The sequence below is a fragment of the Amphiura filiformis genome, chromosome 11 (genome assembly GCF_039555335.1).
Source record: "Amphiura filiformis chromosome 11, Afil_fr2py, whole genome shotgun sequence".
NCBI lineage: Eukaryota > Metazoa > Echinodermata > Ophiuroidea > Amphilepidida > Amphiuridae > Amphiura > Amphiura filiformis.
Window position 1 is genome coordinate 632,565 of NC_092638.1, and position 14,434 is coordinate 646,998.

Sequence of the window (14,434 nt, forward strand, 5' to 3'; positions counted from 1 at the left end):
TTCGGCTGCAACCGGCCTAGTTGATGCAATCTGATTCTAATGATTCACCAGTGGCATGCGAAATTAGAGCGCTTTGAATCCTCAGAAAAAAAAAAAAAATGTTATATAAATCTGAAATGAAGATATGGTATTATCATGTTATTGAGGCTGTGCATTTGTAGTCTGCACTGCACTTACAAAGCCACTTATTATGCCTCTACTGGAAGTATTATGGTTGTCCATCATCCTGTCAATCCGTCTGTCCGAGGTTGCGAGCACAATTTCTTTGAGCGTATAGGGATGTGATTTGGTGGAATGGTGACAATTAACGGTCTTCAAATTTCATTAGGTTTTTGTCACAAAATATGCTAATTTGGTAGCTTATTTGCATAAATTTTTGAAAAAATCATTTTTTTTTTATGTGTGCATTTTTGTTTAAATTTTTGTTTGCTTTTTTGATTTTTTCAAAAATATTATGATCTAATTGGCCTACATTGTATACATGATTGTCAACATGTGCGGGAGTTACGCAGACAATTTTGTGCACGATATCTTTGAATACATCACCTCATTACATCAAATGACACTCATATTACTTTGTACAAGTTCCCTTTGTTTCCTTGACCCAGAATAGACTGGCTAAACATGGGTCGATAGTCAAGAAGAAATAAACATGCAAGATGTGCAAGTGCTCTGTTCCTTGCTGTACTTTTTGTCACTATAGACCCATGTTGCTAGTGCAAATCAGTACAGAAAATTGCAATGGAAGAAATGCATTATGGGAAGTGGAAGAGGGTGATGGTACTCACGTGCAAACGCTATACGGGTATGTGCCGCCAAAATGGATAGGTTTTCCACAAAAAATCCTTAGACATGGGTCTATGTTTTGAAGAAAAAATCCTTAGACATGAGTCTCCCTTTAGATTTTCATTCATTGAGGTACATTTCGTCACAATCAACCCATGTTGCACTAGATAGCAAATCAGTACAGATAATTGCAATGGAAGAAATGCATTATGGGAAGTGTAAGCTAACCTCTCTTGTTATATTTTCAGTTGGGTATTCCACCTGTCATTGGTGTCACGTCATGGAGAGGGAATCCTTTGAGAATGCTGATATTGGCAAAATAATGAATGACAACTTTGTGTGCATTAAAGTAGACAGAGAAGAGAGGCCTGATGTTGATAGAGTGTATATGACATTTGTGCAGGTAAGCTCCCTCCCTCACCCATTCCCACCCACCCCAGGAGGGCTTAGGGGCATGGGGATACTTATATTGTATGATACTGAATGACATTGTGGGCATTAAGTAGATAGAGAAGAGAGATGTTAGACCAAAAAAGTAAAAGAAAGTATGTCTTAGATTGGTAAAAAAGGTTAGCGCTTTGCGATTTTTGACTTTTTTATTTTTAAAAAAAAAAAATGAGCTTTGCTATATTTGTTTATTTAGTTTTTTTTTCAGTCAAGGCACAATATTTATGTACTTTTTGATATTCAAATACAGAAACATAGTAATATATATACATACACAATGAACTGTTTTGTTTGTCTCTTTTACAATCATGGCAAAATGTGTACAAAAATCAACAACCAAACTGCCAAAAAAAAGACAAAATTGAATCGTTATACGAAACTGAAAAATATCACCAAAAAATTAACATATGGGCAAAAAAAGAAATTACGGCCAACGCGTAGCGCTATGCGCTAAATTGGATTTCACCTAGCAATGCACACGGGTGTCTGAGACATACATTCTTTTTTTTTGGCCTTATTGAAAATGTATCTTCTGTCACCGTATGCGAGCTACTTGTGGTGATTACGTCCGCTTGTATGCTCATTAAGAAATGATACACCAATATGGGTTATTTATGTGCGATATTAGAAAAATTACACACTTTGCGGTCAATTGTGAGATAATAATGACCTATATTTGCATCCGCAATTCCGCATGTTTACATATAATAGAATATGATTGAATCACACCCATTGTGTATATTCATGAGGTTATGAATTGAGCTTATTGATCCATTTATGGAGCAATTAAACAAGTTTGAACAAAATATCTTTGAGTGCGGTTTGAAAGCAATATTATATGATTATCCATTAAATAGTTAAATAAAAAAATTGTGTGACATGATCTGGTCCATGGGGGCCAAAGGTGGCAAATTTGAAATTGAGATAAAAGGCAAAAACAAAAACTTTAGAATCAAGTATGCTAGACCTTTGGTGTTTTCAATACATGATAGCCTAATGTTTGTATAAGGTAGTAATAATAGTAACTCAATTTTCAAAAATGCTTCCTTTGGCCCCTTGGAGCAGATTGTGTCACATATGTGCAATGTGTTGATTTTTGCCTAATAAATTGATTTTTATATGCCAAATTAATGGCGTAATATGTGAGGATACTGACATTTATGTTTACATCTTTTGTTACTAGGCAACAAGTGGAGGAGGAGGTTGGCCTATGAGTGTATGGTTGACCCCTGAACTCAAACCCATCGTTGGAGGTACATACTTCCCTCCACATGATAGATTTGGAAGACCAGGATTTGGGACAATTTTACTCAGTCTTGCAAAGCAGGTGAATAGTGTGTATAAGACATTGACCCTTGACCTCTAATCCTCTGATCCATATGGAATGGGCTATTGCAGGTGAAATCCATACACCCCTTGTGGAAGACATGACCTTAATCTCCCATGCAAGGAGTGTGAATTTCAAATGGGGTTACTTGAAAAGTTGACTCCATTTGAAATCTGCACCTGAAGCTATTAGGAGAATCATGTCTTCCATAGGGGTGTATGGATTTCAACTGAATAGGCAATCTCTGTGCCTGCTTTCAAGTGTTTGCTTAAAACACACTTGTATTAATGTTAGTTCTATAATTTTGTTTCTTTTTTGCCTGTATATTTTGTAAGGCGCTGTGCTCATTGTTTAGAGCGCCATATAAGTGTTGATTAATAATAGTAATAATAATAATAATAAACCCTGCACACCTTGTTTGGGGATGATTTTAAAGCATTCTTTGGGCATGCAACAAGGTTTCTACAGGTGCGCTGTTGGATTGAAAAGATTGCAGATCTTTCGTCCGGTGTGACTCTTGACTTCTTCAGGACTGATTCACACCTGACAAAAGCTTTAAATCCTTTTCAATTTGACGGTGCTCCTATTGGAATCTTATTGTTTATAGATTCCCATTTTGCTCTCATTTTCTTTTCAGTGGCGAGAAAAGAAAAGTGCCATGGAGCAGCGTAGTAGTAGCATATTAGAGGCCTTAGTACAAGCTACATCTTCAGCCTCAGAAGGAGAAAGCTTACCAGGCAATGAATGCATGGAGAAGTGTTATCAACAACTGACTGAGAGTTATGATAAAAGGTTTGGCGGGTTTGGTGATGCGCCTAAATTCCCTCAACCAGGTACGTATAATGGGTTATTCCAGTTGATTTCAAACATGGAAGATTAAGGTCATAGGGGGTATATGGATTTCAACTAGACTAGCCCATTGCCCATCCTATGCATGGTATAATGTGAATCATTTAGCTACTTAAGGGTAGATGAGGTATTGTTGGTCGAAGCAGCCAAAAAATTGATTTTCATTATCTAAATCAATATGTTATTGAAAAATAATAATTTACAAATCATATTCTTTGAAAACTTGGTTGATTTATTGCTGTTAATGAGGTATACATGTTTTACAAAAGTGTTGTTGTTTCAGCCCTCTTTACAACATAACTCACAGGACCTACAAAAAAATTGAATTCTTCTGCACACTCGCTTTAAAATGATTATTATGCCATTTTTGCCAAAGCTCACTACCATTTGCAAGATACTGTGAACTTCCAAATCGCAATAGTTTAAAATAGTTGCTAACCTTAAGTAACATCAGTAAGAAAAAACTTCCTCATGGACAAACAACAAATAATAGCAAACGATTGAAGCTAGGTAGCAAGTCATCTCTCTTTCGGCAGAGACGCTGTTTTTTTTTTGCTCTGTTCATATGATGTTTTGCTTGCTACCTTTGCACAATTATTTTATAAATGTAATAAATTACTGAAACTGGCGAATTGGTGAGGCTAAAAACCTTTACGGGTTACATTATTTCGGAAAACGGACTTTGGCGATGCAAAGAACAGGATCGTGCGCACTTCAATAAAACATCGAATTTTGTTTTTGTTTACGGTAAGGGGGTCAAATTAAAAGGGCATTTCGTGATCCACAGCCTCGTCCCCGCACTTTTCCCCAAAAAAGTTGAGATTTTTATACTACTGGATACCTCTGGCTACATAATGTTTATGTACAAAATATATCTTGCAGATTAATTCGTTTAGCAAAGATGTCGTGAAATTTTAATTTCGTTCTGGTATACCAGAACGAAATTACAACGCATTGTCTATGGAGCAGTGTAATACACATAATCATGCATAACTCGCAAACGCAAAATCGGAATCAACTGAAATTTTGGGAATAGGCTTTTTTCGTGGATATAAAAAGAGGATGCTAGGATCACAAAATACTCCTTTAAGTTAATTAGTTTCAAAAGCACTGAAAGGGCCTTTCGGACTAATCACCTCCAATCAGGTTGCAGTATTTGGACTTGTGGGTCAATTTTTTGTCTGATATCCGGTCACTCATATCATTATACACAGGAGCTCACTGGTATTCAATGTTATGGTTGGCCAAAATAGTGGCTGTTATCTTATTTACATAATGATGACAATCATAGTGGTGATTCAATGTTTATTCATAGACCCTATGAGGAGTCTTTTTGATGTTGTTGTAATGTGTAGTCCTACCAGGGGAGGTGTTATTTAATGAAGTCAGAGGGACATGCCTCAACATGTAATCATATAGTGGTAGGGATAGGAGCTTTTTCTCTTTATTTACTGTGTTGTCCTACAAGTATCAGGATAAAAGTAGTCCAACAGGGCAAATTTGTTTTACTGTGTATTCCTACCAGTGGAGGAGGAGATCGTTGTTACGGTCAACATAGTCCTACAGTAGAATAGGCCTACTGTTAGCACGGTTAGTCCTACGGGGAGGAGATTTTACAGTTGTCGTATTTTAGTCAAATTTTTGTGCAATTGTACGGGGCACTTTTTTAACGGGGAGGGGATTCCTCCTTTCACATCTTCAGCAATGGGCCACAATGTGCAAAGATTTCAAGTAAAACTTAATGATGTTTTCAAAATTAAACTACATGTCAAACAAACATGACCAGTTTCTCTTGCACCCCCGGTGGGTTCAGTCTTCACTGACCATGTGTACGCATGATGGTTCCAATTAGGGGTACTTTTCAAGAAATGTCCGCGGAATTTTCGAGGACAAAATTGTTTGCGATTGTCCAAATTTGGAGCAAAATTGTCCTTGAAATGAAAAATAGGGTGTATTTCTAGGACTTTCGTCCGCGTTTTACCGCTACAGTTTTCGTTATTGTCCTCATTTCCCCGGGAAATTCAAAAGCGTCCTTGAAATGGTAAAAATATGGGTATTTATTTCGGACAAATGTCCTCGATTCCTCGTGATAAGGGGGTGAAATGAAAATGCGTCCTCAAAATGATAAAAATAGGGGAGGTATTTGGCGGCAAATTGTCCTTGATTTCTCTCAAACTAGGGGGTAAAATTGCTGCAAATGTCCTTGATTCCCCGTGAAGTAGGGGTCATTTTCAAATCCTGGAACGGTCATACATCCTACCTTTAAATACAAACTGAACCCACCGGGCTTGCGCCTTCAGTATTGTTAGCATACAAGTATACAGTTTTTATGAAGTCAACATGTACTATCATTAATTAAATAAATTATTAATAAAGTAATTTTTTTCTTAAATTAATTTCAAACAACTGATCTTTCTTTGTAGTAAATTTCAACTTCATGTTTCGCTTGTATGGATGCAAACCAGAAGGTCATCAACAAGGTAAAAATGGCCTTGAAATGACGCTACATACGCTACGCATGATGGCTAAAGGTGGAATACATGATCACGTCAGCCAGGTAAGAAACTTTTTTTATTTTGCTTATTTGTCAAAACAGGCCAAAACAAGTTCAAATGAAAATAGTTTGAAATGAAATATGAAATCGAGAATTGATTTTAACAGAAATAAAATGTTTAATTCATTACCCATTGTAAGTGCCTTGCTGTTGTATTGTGGTTGATACAGTTAGAAGGTTTTGTGCAAGAAAACCCTATGTGCAATAGCTGCCATATAGAAATTTGATAATTTCTGAATTATATATTGTACAATTCTAAAAATATGACACCTGGCAGCTATTACAGATACGGCCTTCTTGCATGAATGCCTGGAATTGTAACACAATCATTGAAATATCCCCATGTGACCCCAGTTGAACTCTTCTCTAATTTTGTCTCTTTTATTAACATTAGGGTTTTCATAGGTACTCAACAGACCAGTATTGGCATGTTCCACATTTTGAGAAGATGCTGTATGATCAAGGACAGCTAGCTGTGTCTTATGTAGATGCTTACCAGGTATGGATGAAGGAGGGGAAAAGGAAGGAGGAGGGAGGGGACAAAGGGGAGGAGGGAATGATTGAATTAATGTCACTATGCCGGTAATGTCACTATGCCGGTATTGGCTTGTTCTATATTTTGAGAAGATACTGTATGATCAAGGACAGCTAGCTGTGTCTTATGTAGATGCTTACCAGGTATGGATAAGGAGGGAGGGAATGAAGGAGGAGGGGGACATAGAGGAGGAGGGAACAAAGGGGATGAGGGAAGGAATGAATTATTGAAGGAAGATCATCACTATGCCGGTATTGGCATGTGACATTTTTGGAGAAAATGTGTCTTATAATAGCTGCCAAGTGCCATACTTGTTAAAACAGGTAAGATTATGGAGGGAAGGACATTTTCTTTTGGGGTGTTGGTTTTAGGGGGGTTGAAATTTTCTTTGGGATGGCGTTAGCAGACCAACTCATTTGGGGGGTTCAATCCCCCTAATCCCCCCCCACACACACACACAAAGATGTAGATTCTTACCAGGTACGGAATGAGTGGGAATGAAGGAGGGAAGGATTAAAAAGGAGCGAAAGCAGAAGAAAGAAAAGGAGGGATAATCAATGCTGGAACCAGTGGGTAAAGAATACTGCTCCAAAAATGGATAGAATTGAACATCAGAGGGAAAAAACAGAGGGCTATTCCAGTTGAAATCCATACACCCCTTTTTTGTTTTATGTTAAGACATACCAAAGCATTAACAGCTGTTATCATTACGATAAAGCTGACAGATTATCCCCTAGATAGCTAAGCTGTTAACCTCCCATTTGAAGCTGGCCCATTTCACAATTTCCAGGAGAATATGAGGTGGTAGTGCATTCAATGTGTAGGCTGTACCGTGGCACGCCCCAACCCGGGGGCTGAAGAAAATTCAATTTTGCCGCCCTTCCTCAACAGCCCGAAAAGGTTTTCTCGGTCGTTTGAAAAAGTGAAGAGCAAAAAAAAAAAAGGGTTTCAAGCGCTAGCGCCTAAAAGCAGCACATTTCTATGTATAGTACCATTTTTTCACAATTTTTTTTGCTTTATCACATTTTTCTGCCCTTTTTTATTTACTAATTCTTTTTGCCGCCCCATTCGTTTTTTCCGCCCCTGTTTTTGCCGCCCCTTCTTCTTCCGCCGCCCGTTCAATTTGGCCGCCCCCTGGTTTTACCCCGGGAGGCTGGCGCCCCCAAAGCCCCCCCAAAATATGCACATGCTGTAGATGGAATGAAGGACTAAAACAGACAGTATCATTGTTGATGACTTGGTTTAATTTCTTGTTGTTATTTTCAGATCACCAAGGAGGAGGTGTTTGCAGACGTTGCTAAGGATATCTTCCTTTATGTATCTAGAGATCTCAGTAACAAGGTAGTTAAAGACAAGAAAAAAGCATGCCTCAAAGCTCCCGCACGTTTGATTGGAGGTGCACATTTGTCTCAAAGAAATTGGCCAATTTGATTTTTCCCCCAAATATGTTTTAAAAGCATTTGTGTGATTAACATTCAAACTAGTGAAAATATTTTATTATGTGTATAAAAATGTAAATTTTGAAAGTTCCGTGCATCTCAAGCTTATTTTGACCGAGTTTGAGTCGGCATGAAAAAAAACATATTCCGCATTGGATTTTAAAATCTTCACAAGCTTTGAGGCATGTTATTTGCTTTTTGGCCTTATCTGAGTGGCATAGCATCATAGGGGCATGGGGGGAGCACATGCCCCCAATCAGTTTGAACATTTAGAAAATCCCATAGGAAAATTGCCAAAAAACGGCTTGTGCCCCAACCCCATCAGGACCGGTGGCCCGCCCCCCCCAGTCATGGTCGGTGCCCCCAATAGGATGCCTCACGCTATACCACTGACTTATCTTGTTTTATATTACTCTTATTTGTTTCTTTTATATTCCTGTAGTAATTATATTGAAAATGACTAAAAGATTCAAAGTCATTTTAAAACAGAAGAAAGTGGCTATATATATACCCCATGCGTGCATGGAGACTTTAATTGAAATGAAATTGTTGGATTTATTTTCTCGGTAAGGGCTGATATTGGTTGATATGTATTAGCTACAATCTTAGAATTTTTGTGTTGGGACACATGGTCAATTGTACTCCTTGTTTCCATCCCCAGTCACGTAAATTTTGATGGACGTTTTTCAAACAATGTTCTACGTGTAGCTTCAACCCTCCTGTAAGCTATATCCCTCCCCTTCCTCCACCAAACAATGTTGCAGAGTCCAACACGGAGCCTGATGATAAGACTCCGATCAACATTGTTACAGGGGGAAGGGGGATCGATTTTAGTGCATGGTCCTAAACTGTCCCAAGACTAAATTCTATGATTGTCTAAGGTCCAAACGATATTACACTTCTTGCTTTGCATTTTTTAATGCCATTTCTAAACGGATGCATTGATTTCAATAAAATTTTAACATGAATCAGAGGAAATCCTAATGTTCTCAAAACAATCAAAAATTTTAAAACACAGTGCATAGTATTAGGGCACGGTCACTTTTAATTGACACCATTGCCATTTTCATGGTGGTTTGTCCAAATCTTCGATGAATTGAACTTTGAGAAGAAGGTAATTTTTGTATAATAAAGTTGCCGATGAAATATTAACTTCTTCATATCAATAATATATTATTTAAATATATCTGTCAACCATCTTTTATACAAATTGCGGTCAAGAATATTAGGAATGCTCAGAATTAATTCAGAAATTCAGATTAAAAGGTCAACATAATGGACATTTACTGAAAATTTCATGTAAAGTTGTCACAAGTTCAATAAAATCATGCAAAACCATGTCTACTCTAATAACGCACCTGCTAAAAGCCACCCTCCACACCCTCAATCCTACAAGCGCCCCGTAGCTCCCCCCCCACACACACACCCTACTAATACACCACGCGACATAGTAAATCGGCTCTTGTGTCTATTAGGGTCCTGTTTTGAAGCACGTTGGTTATGCGATGGTGAACCGATACGGTTAACCCTCATTGAATCACACACACAAAGCGCGATTAACCCCCTATTATATTAAAAGATATTATAATACTTTTATTATTTGTTATGGTCAATCGGTTCTGCTGCATGCTTTTCAATACGGGTTAACCGAGTTGGTTCACCATTATGTATGCCAACAGTATTATACTTATACCATTACTTTTCCCGTGCTCATATAGATCGTCCTTAATAGGTCAGTGGTAGAATTCTCGCTTGTGACCCGAGAGGTCCCGAGTTCGAGACTCGCCGCTGCCCTGTATTTTTTTTAAATATATTTCCAACTATGTGCTTTTAAATCATATTAAAATGTAAGAAATAAGGATTACATTAAAATATTGTTTTTAATGTGATTTTCTTATCAATGTGTTCAAGCGTCTTTAAGTAGGCTTAACTGTACTCCCCTATAAAGTAGAATTTTACCTTCTTTTTAATTCAAATTGACATGTCTCTGTTATTAAATACACATATCCTAAGATTAATGGTACATATTTTAAAATGTCATATATTAAATCTGGGGTATTTTATTATATGTACTTCTGTTTTTTTGTTATATATTTATTTGCCATGCCGCTTTATACTGGGAAAAATTCGCAATATGAATGTTTCTTATGGCCGATCCCTAAATATTGCTTGAATTTTAATGTCCATTACTTGTCAGTGGCGCTATAACATTAAAATTATGTGGTGAAAATATGGATTCAATAGGGCTAATAATAAAAAAAGTTATGTCAAAAAAACAAAATTTATACGATTTTTTTTCGACTTCGCACAGACAATCTTAGAATTTTTGTGTTGGGACACATGGTCAATTTTACTCCTTGTTTCCATCCCCAGTCACGTAAATTTTGATGGACGTTTTTCAAACAATGTTCTATGTGTAGCCTCAACCCTCCTGTAAGCCATATCCCTCCCCTTCCCCCACCAATCAATGTTGCAGAGTCCAACACGGAGCCTGATGATAAGACACCGATTAACATTGTTACGGGGGGAAGGGGGATCGATTTTAGTGCATGGTCCTAAACCGTCCCAAGACTAAATTCTATGATTGTAGCATAACATAAGCATTAGAAAGCTCAAATTTCATTCAAGTAAATATTTTGGGCATGGGAAAATCCCCCCATTAAAACAAACAAAATCATTGAAAATTGTACTGTTTTGGGCAAATATTGCCAATTTTTTAAATAGTCAGACATCCCCTTTACCTGAAATTCATTTTGCCTACCCAATGCCTGCCTTAAAATTAGATGGGAAATCTGATGCTCTCACCATCCAAGAGTTGTAATAATACTCTCATTAAAGGAACCAACCAAAAGTTTGATGACTTCCTATAAACGAAAGTCCTGTTGTTAGGAGAAGCGTGTCAAAAGTCTGATTATGTTTGTAAAGGATTAGTTAAAATTAAAGTTTACCTTTTGGGTAGGAATATTTACAATTCTTAGTCAGTGGGAGTCGTCTATACGTAGACACATAATCTGATTGGACAATCGCATGATTTTGGGTGTCGTCTATCAGGCTGTAGACGACCCCACGTCATCATGCGTGTTGATAACGCATAACACGCTCATAGAGGTGCGTGTATGTGGCGCGTTGTATGCGTAGACGCAGTGCGGAATACTCGCACGCGCTATCAGTACGCGCAACAAAAGATGTGAAGTTGTAAACAAGTTTCGCTTCATTTTAGAAAAAGGGGAGTTTTTATGACGGTAACTTAATTTTTGCTTTAAAAATAGTTTACAGTTATTAAAATATATTTTTAACTGACTAAGAATGAGAATAAACGATAGGAATTTTTATTTTGACTATCCTCTACCGTGTGATAGACGACAGGCAGGTCCAATATTTTGAGTAGTGGATGCGGCGCAAGTTTATTCTCTAATTTCACCCTTGCATTTCAGGGAGGGGGAAGGGGGTCAGTTTTTAGGACGTCATCAAACTTTGGCTTGTTCCCCAAATAAAGGTGAATATTGACTATTTCCATTTTTTTTTAATATCTCAATTTACTTAAGCTTATAATTGATTATACAGAATGGCGGATTCTACAGTGCAGAAGATGCTGACTCCCTCCAAACGACTGATGCTGAACACAAGAAGGAGGGCGCTTTCTGTGTATGGAAAGATGCAGAATTGATGGAACTGTTAGGTGATAAAGTAGAAGGGTCTGATGCGGTAACCTTAGCGGATGTATTCTGTAGGCATTATGGGGTTACAAAAGAAGGAAATGTGGATTTTGAACAGGTATGTATACACATGTACATACACATGCCCCCAAAACACACCCCCCCCCCCACACACCCCTACAGAGGTACTCAAATTTGGCTTAGGTAGGGGGTTGCTACAGATAATTTAATGTGGACCATTCAATATACCAATTTTCAAGAAATTTGGTCCCATCAATATACCAAAAGTCAAAATTTTCAGCCAAATGAATTTAACACCTTCACCCCAAATGTTTGGACAAATGTTTAGAAATTTTGCAATTTTTCGAACCTAACCATGAAAATTGCATAACCTATCCTAACAGTTTTTGTTACATTTATTTATAGGATCCTCATGGAGAACTTAAGTCTCAGAATGTCTTAATTGTGAGAGGCTCGCTTCAAGATACTGCCAGTCAGTTCAACCTTGACCTTGCTGTGACAGAGAGGGCGCTTGCTAAGTCACGACAGATATTGCATGATCAACGACAGAAGAGACCAAGACCTCACTTAGATGATAAGATGCTGACTGCGTGGAATGGTATGGAACGTGGGGTTTTATTTCTTTAAGAGATATGTAGAGATTAATGCTTTATGTAAAAGGGGTTATAATGGTGAGAATTAAAGCAGTTAACTCCATTGTTGCTTACGATAAGTTTTCAAAGTATATAAAGTATACATTTTTGGTGACTACACACAACCAGAAGTCAGTTTCCTGGGAAAGTGGATCAGATGCTCACATCTGATGAAGTCCTCTGATGAGATGGACGAAATATTAAGTAAGTAAAAACATTCTGGTTTTGTCCAGCAAAACTTGCCAATTGATTTGAAATACAAACCTGATGAATGTATTCACTGAAATTATCTTAGGGTTCACATGCCCCGTAAAGGGATATTCAGATATGCGGGTTGCCTTCAAGGCATATTCAGAGATAACGTTAAATAGATACTTTCTTGTAAAGATTGATTGATTGATTGATTGATTGATTGATTGATTGATTGATTGATTGATTGATTGATTGATTGATTGATTGATTGATTGATGTCAGATCAATGGCTGATCGATTTGACTGATCAATTGATCAACTGATAACAGTTATTTTATGTATTTTTTTGTTGCAATTTTTCAGGATTAATGATATCAGGTTTTGCAAGAGGTGGCCAAGTCCTTCAAGATCAGCAATACACAGACAGGGCCGTACAAGCTGCTGAATTCATCAGACAATATCTATACAACCCAGACACTAAATGCCTGCTGAGGAGTGCCTACTGTGATATAGATGGACAAGTCACTCAAATGTAAGTTAACATCTGACCTGACACATTTCACCTTTGACCTTAGGAGTACTTACATGGTAACACTAAATGCCTGCTAAGGAGTGCCTACTGTGATATAGATGGACAAGTCACTCAAATGTAAGTTAACCTCTGACCTGACACATTTCACCTTTGCCCTTAGGAGTACTTACTTTGATGGGGACACTAAATGCCTCCTAAGGAGTGCCTACTGTGACATAGATGGACAAATCATTCAAATGTAAGTTAACCTCTGACCTGACACATTTCACCTTTGACCTGAGGAGTACTTACTTTGATGGCGACACTAAATGCCTCCTAAGGAGTGCCTACTGTGACATAGATGGACAAATCATTCAAATGTAAGTTAACCTCTGACCTGACACATTTCACCTTTGACCTAAGGAGTACTTACTTTTATGGTGACACCATAGGAGTGCCTACTGTGACATAGATGGACAAGTCACTCAAATGTAAGTTAACCTCTGACCTGACACATTTCACCTTTGACCTTAGGAGTACTTACATGGTAACACTAAATGCCTCCTGCTAAGGAGTGCCTACTGTGATATAGATGGACAAGTCACTCAAATGTAAGTTAACATCTGACCTGACACATTTCACCTTTGACCTATGGAGTGCTTACTGTGATGGTAACACTAAATGCCTCCTAAGGAGTGCCTACTGTGATATAGATGGACAAGTCAGTCAAATGTAAGTTAACCTCTGACCTGACACATTTCACCTTTGACCTGAGGAGTACGTACATGGTAACACTAAATGCCTCCTAAGGAGTGCCTACTGTGATATAGATGGACAAGTCACTCAAATGTAAGTTAACATCTGACCTGACACATTTCACCTTTGACCTTAGGAGTACTCACTTTGATGGGGACACTAAATGCCTCCTGCTAAGGAGTGCCTACTGGGACATAGATGGACAAGTCACTCAAATGTAAGTTAACATCTGACCTGACACATTTCACCTTTGACCTATGGAGTACTTACTTTGATGGTGACACTAAATGCCTCTTAATAGGGAGTGCCTACTGTGATATAGATGGACAAGTCACTCAAATGTAAGTTAACCTCTGACCTAACACATTTCACCTCTGACCTATGGAGTACTTACTTTGATGGTGACACTAAATGCCTCTTAATAAGGAGTGCCTACTGGGACATAGATGGACAATTTACTCAAATGTAAGTTAACCTCTGACCTGACATTTTACCTTTGACCTAAGGAGTACTTACTTTGATGGTGACACTAAATGCCTCTTAATAAGGAGTGCCTACTGGGACATAGATGGACAATTTACTCAAATGTAAGTTAACCTCTGACCTGACATTTTACCTTTGACCTAAGGAGTACTTACTTTGATGGTGACACTAAATGCCTCTTAATAAGGAGTGCCTACTGGGACATAGATGGACAAGTCATGCAAATGTAAGTTAACCTCTGATCTA

At 37.8% G+C, this 14,434-nt stretch overlaps 1 protein-coding gene across 3 annotated transcripts in view; it reads left to right on the plus strand.

Annotated features, from left to right (window-relative positions):
• LOC140164194 (spermatogenesis-associated protein 20-like) overlaps window positions 1-14,434 on the plus strand; it is a 115,093-nt gene that overhangs the window by 44,665 nt on the left and 55,994 nt on the right. For all 3 annotated transcript variants that reach the window (XM_072187438.1, XM_072187439.1, XM_072187440.1), the window contains exons 5-13: window positions 1,035-1,189; window positions 2,417-2,560; window positions 3,198-3,393; window positions 5,833-5,966; window positions 6,358-6,462; window positions 7,765-7,839; window positions 11,502-11,711; window positions 12,020-12,212; window positions 12,802-12,970. In XM_072187438.1, the coding sequence (XP_072043539.1) occupies window positions 1,035-1,189; window positions 2,417-2,560; window positions 3,198-3,393; window positions 5,833-5,966; window positions 6,358-6,462; window positions 7,765-7,839; window positions 11,502-11,711; window positions 12,020-12,212; window positions 12,802-12,970 (1,381 nt within the window). The remainder of the gene's footprint in view (window positions 1-1,034; window positions 1,190-2,416; window positions 2,561-3,197; window positions 3,394-5,832; window positions 5,967-6,357; window positions 6,463-7,764; window positions 7,840-11,501; window positions 11,712-12,019; window positions 12,213-12,801; window positions 12,971-14,434) is intronic.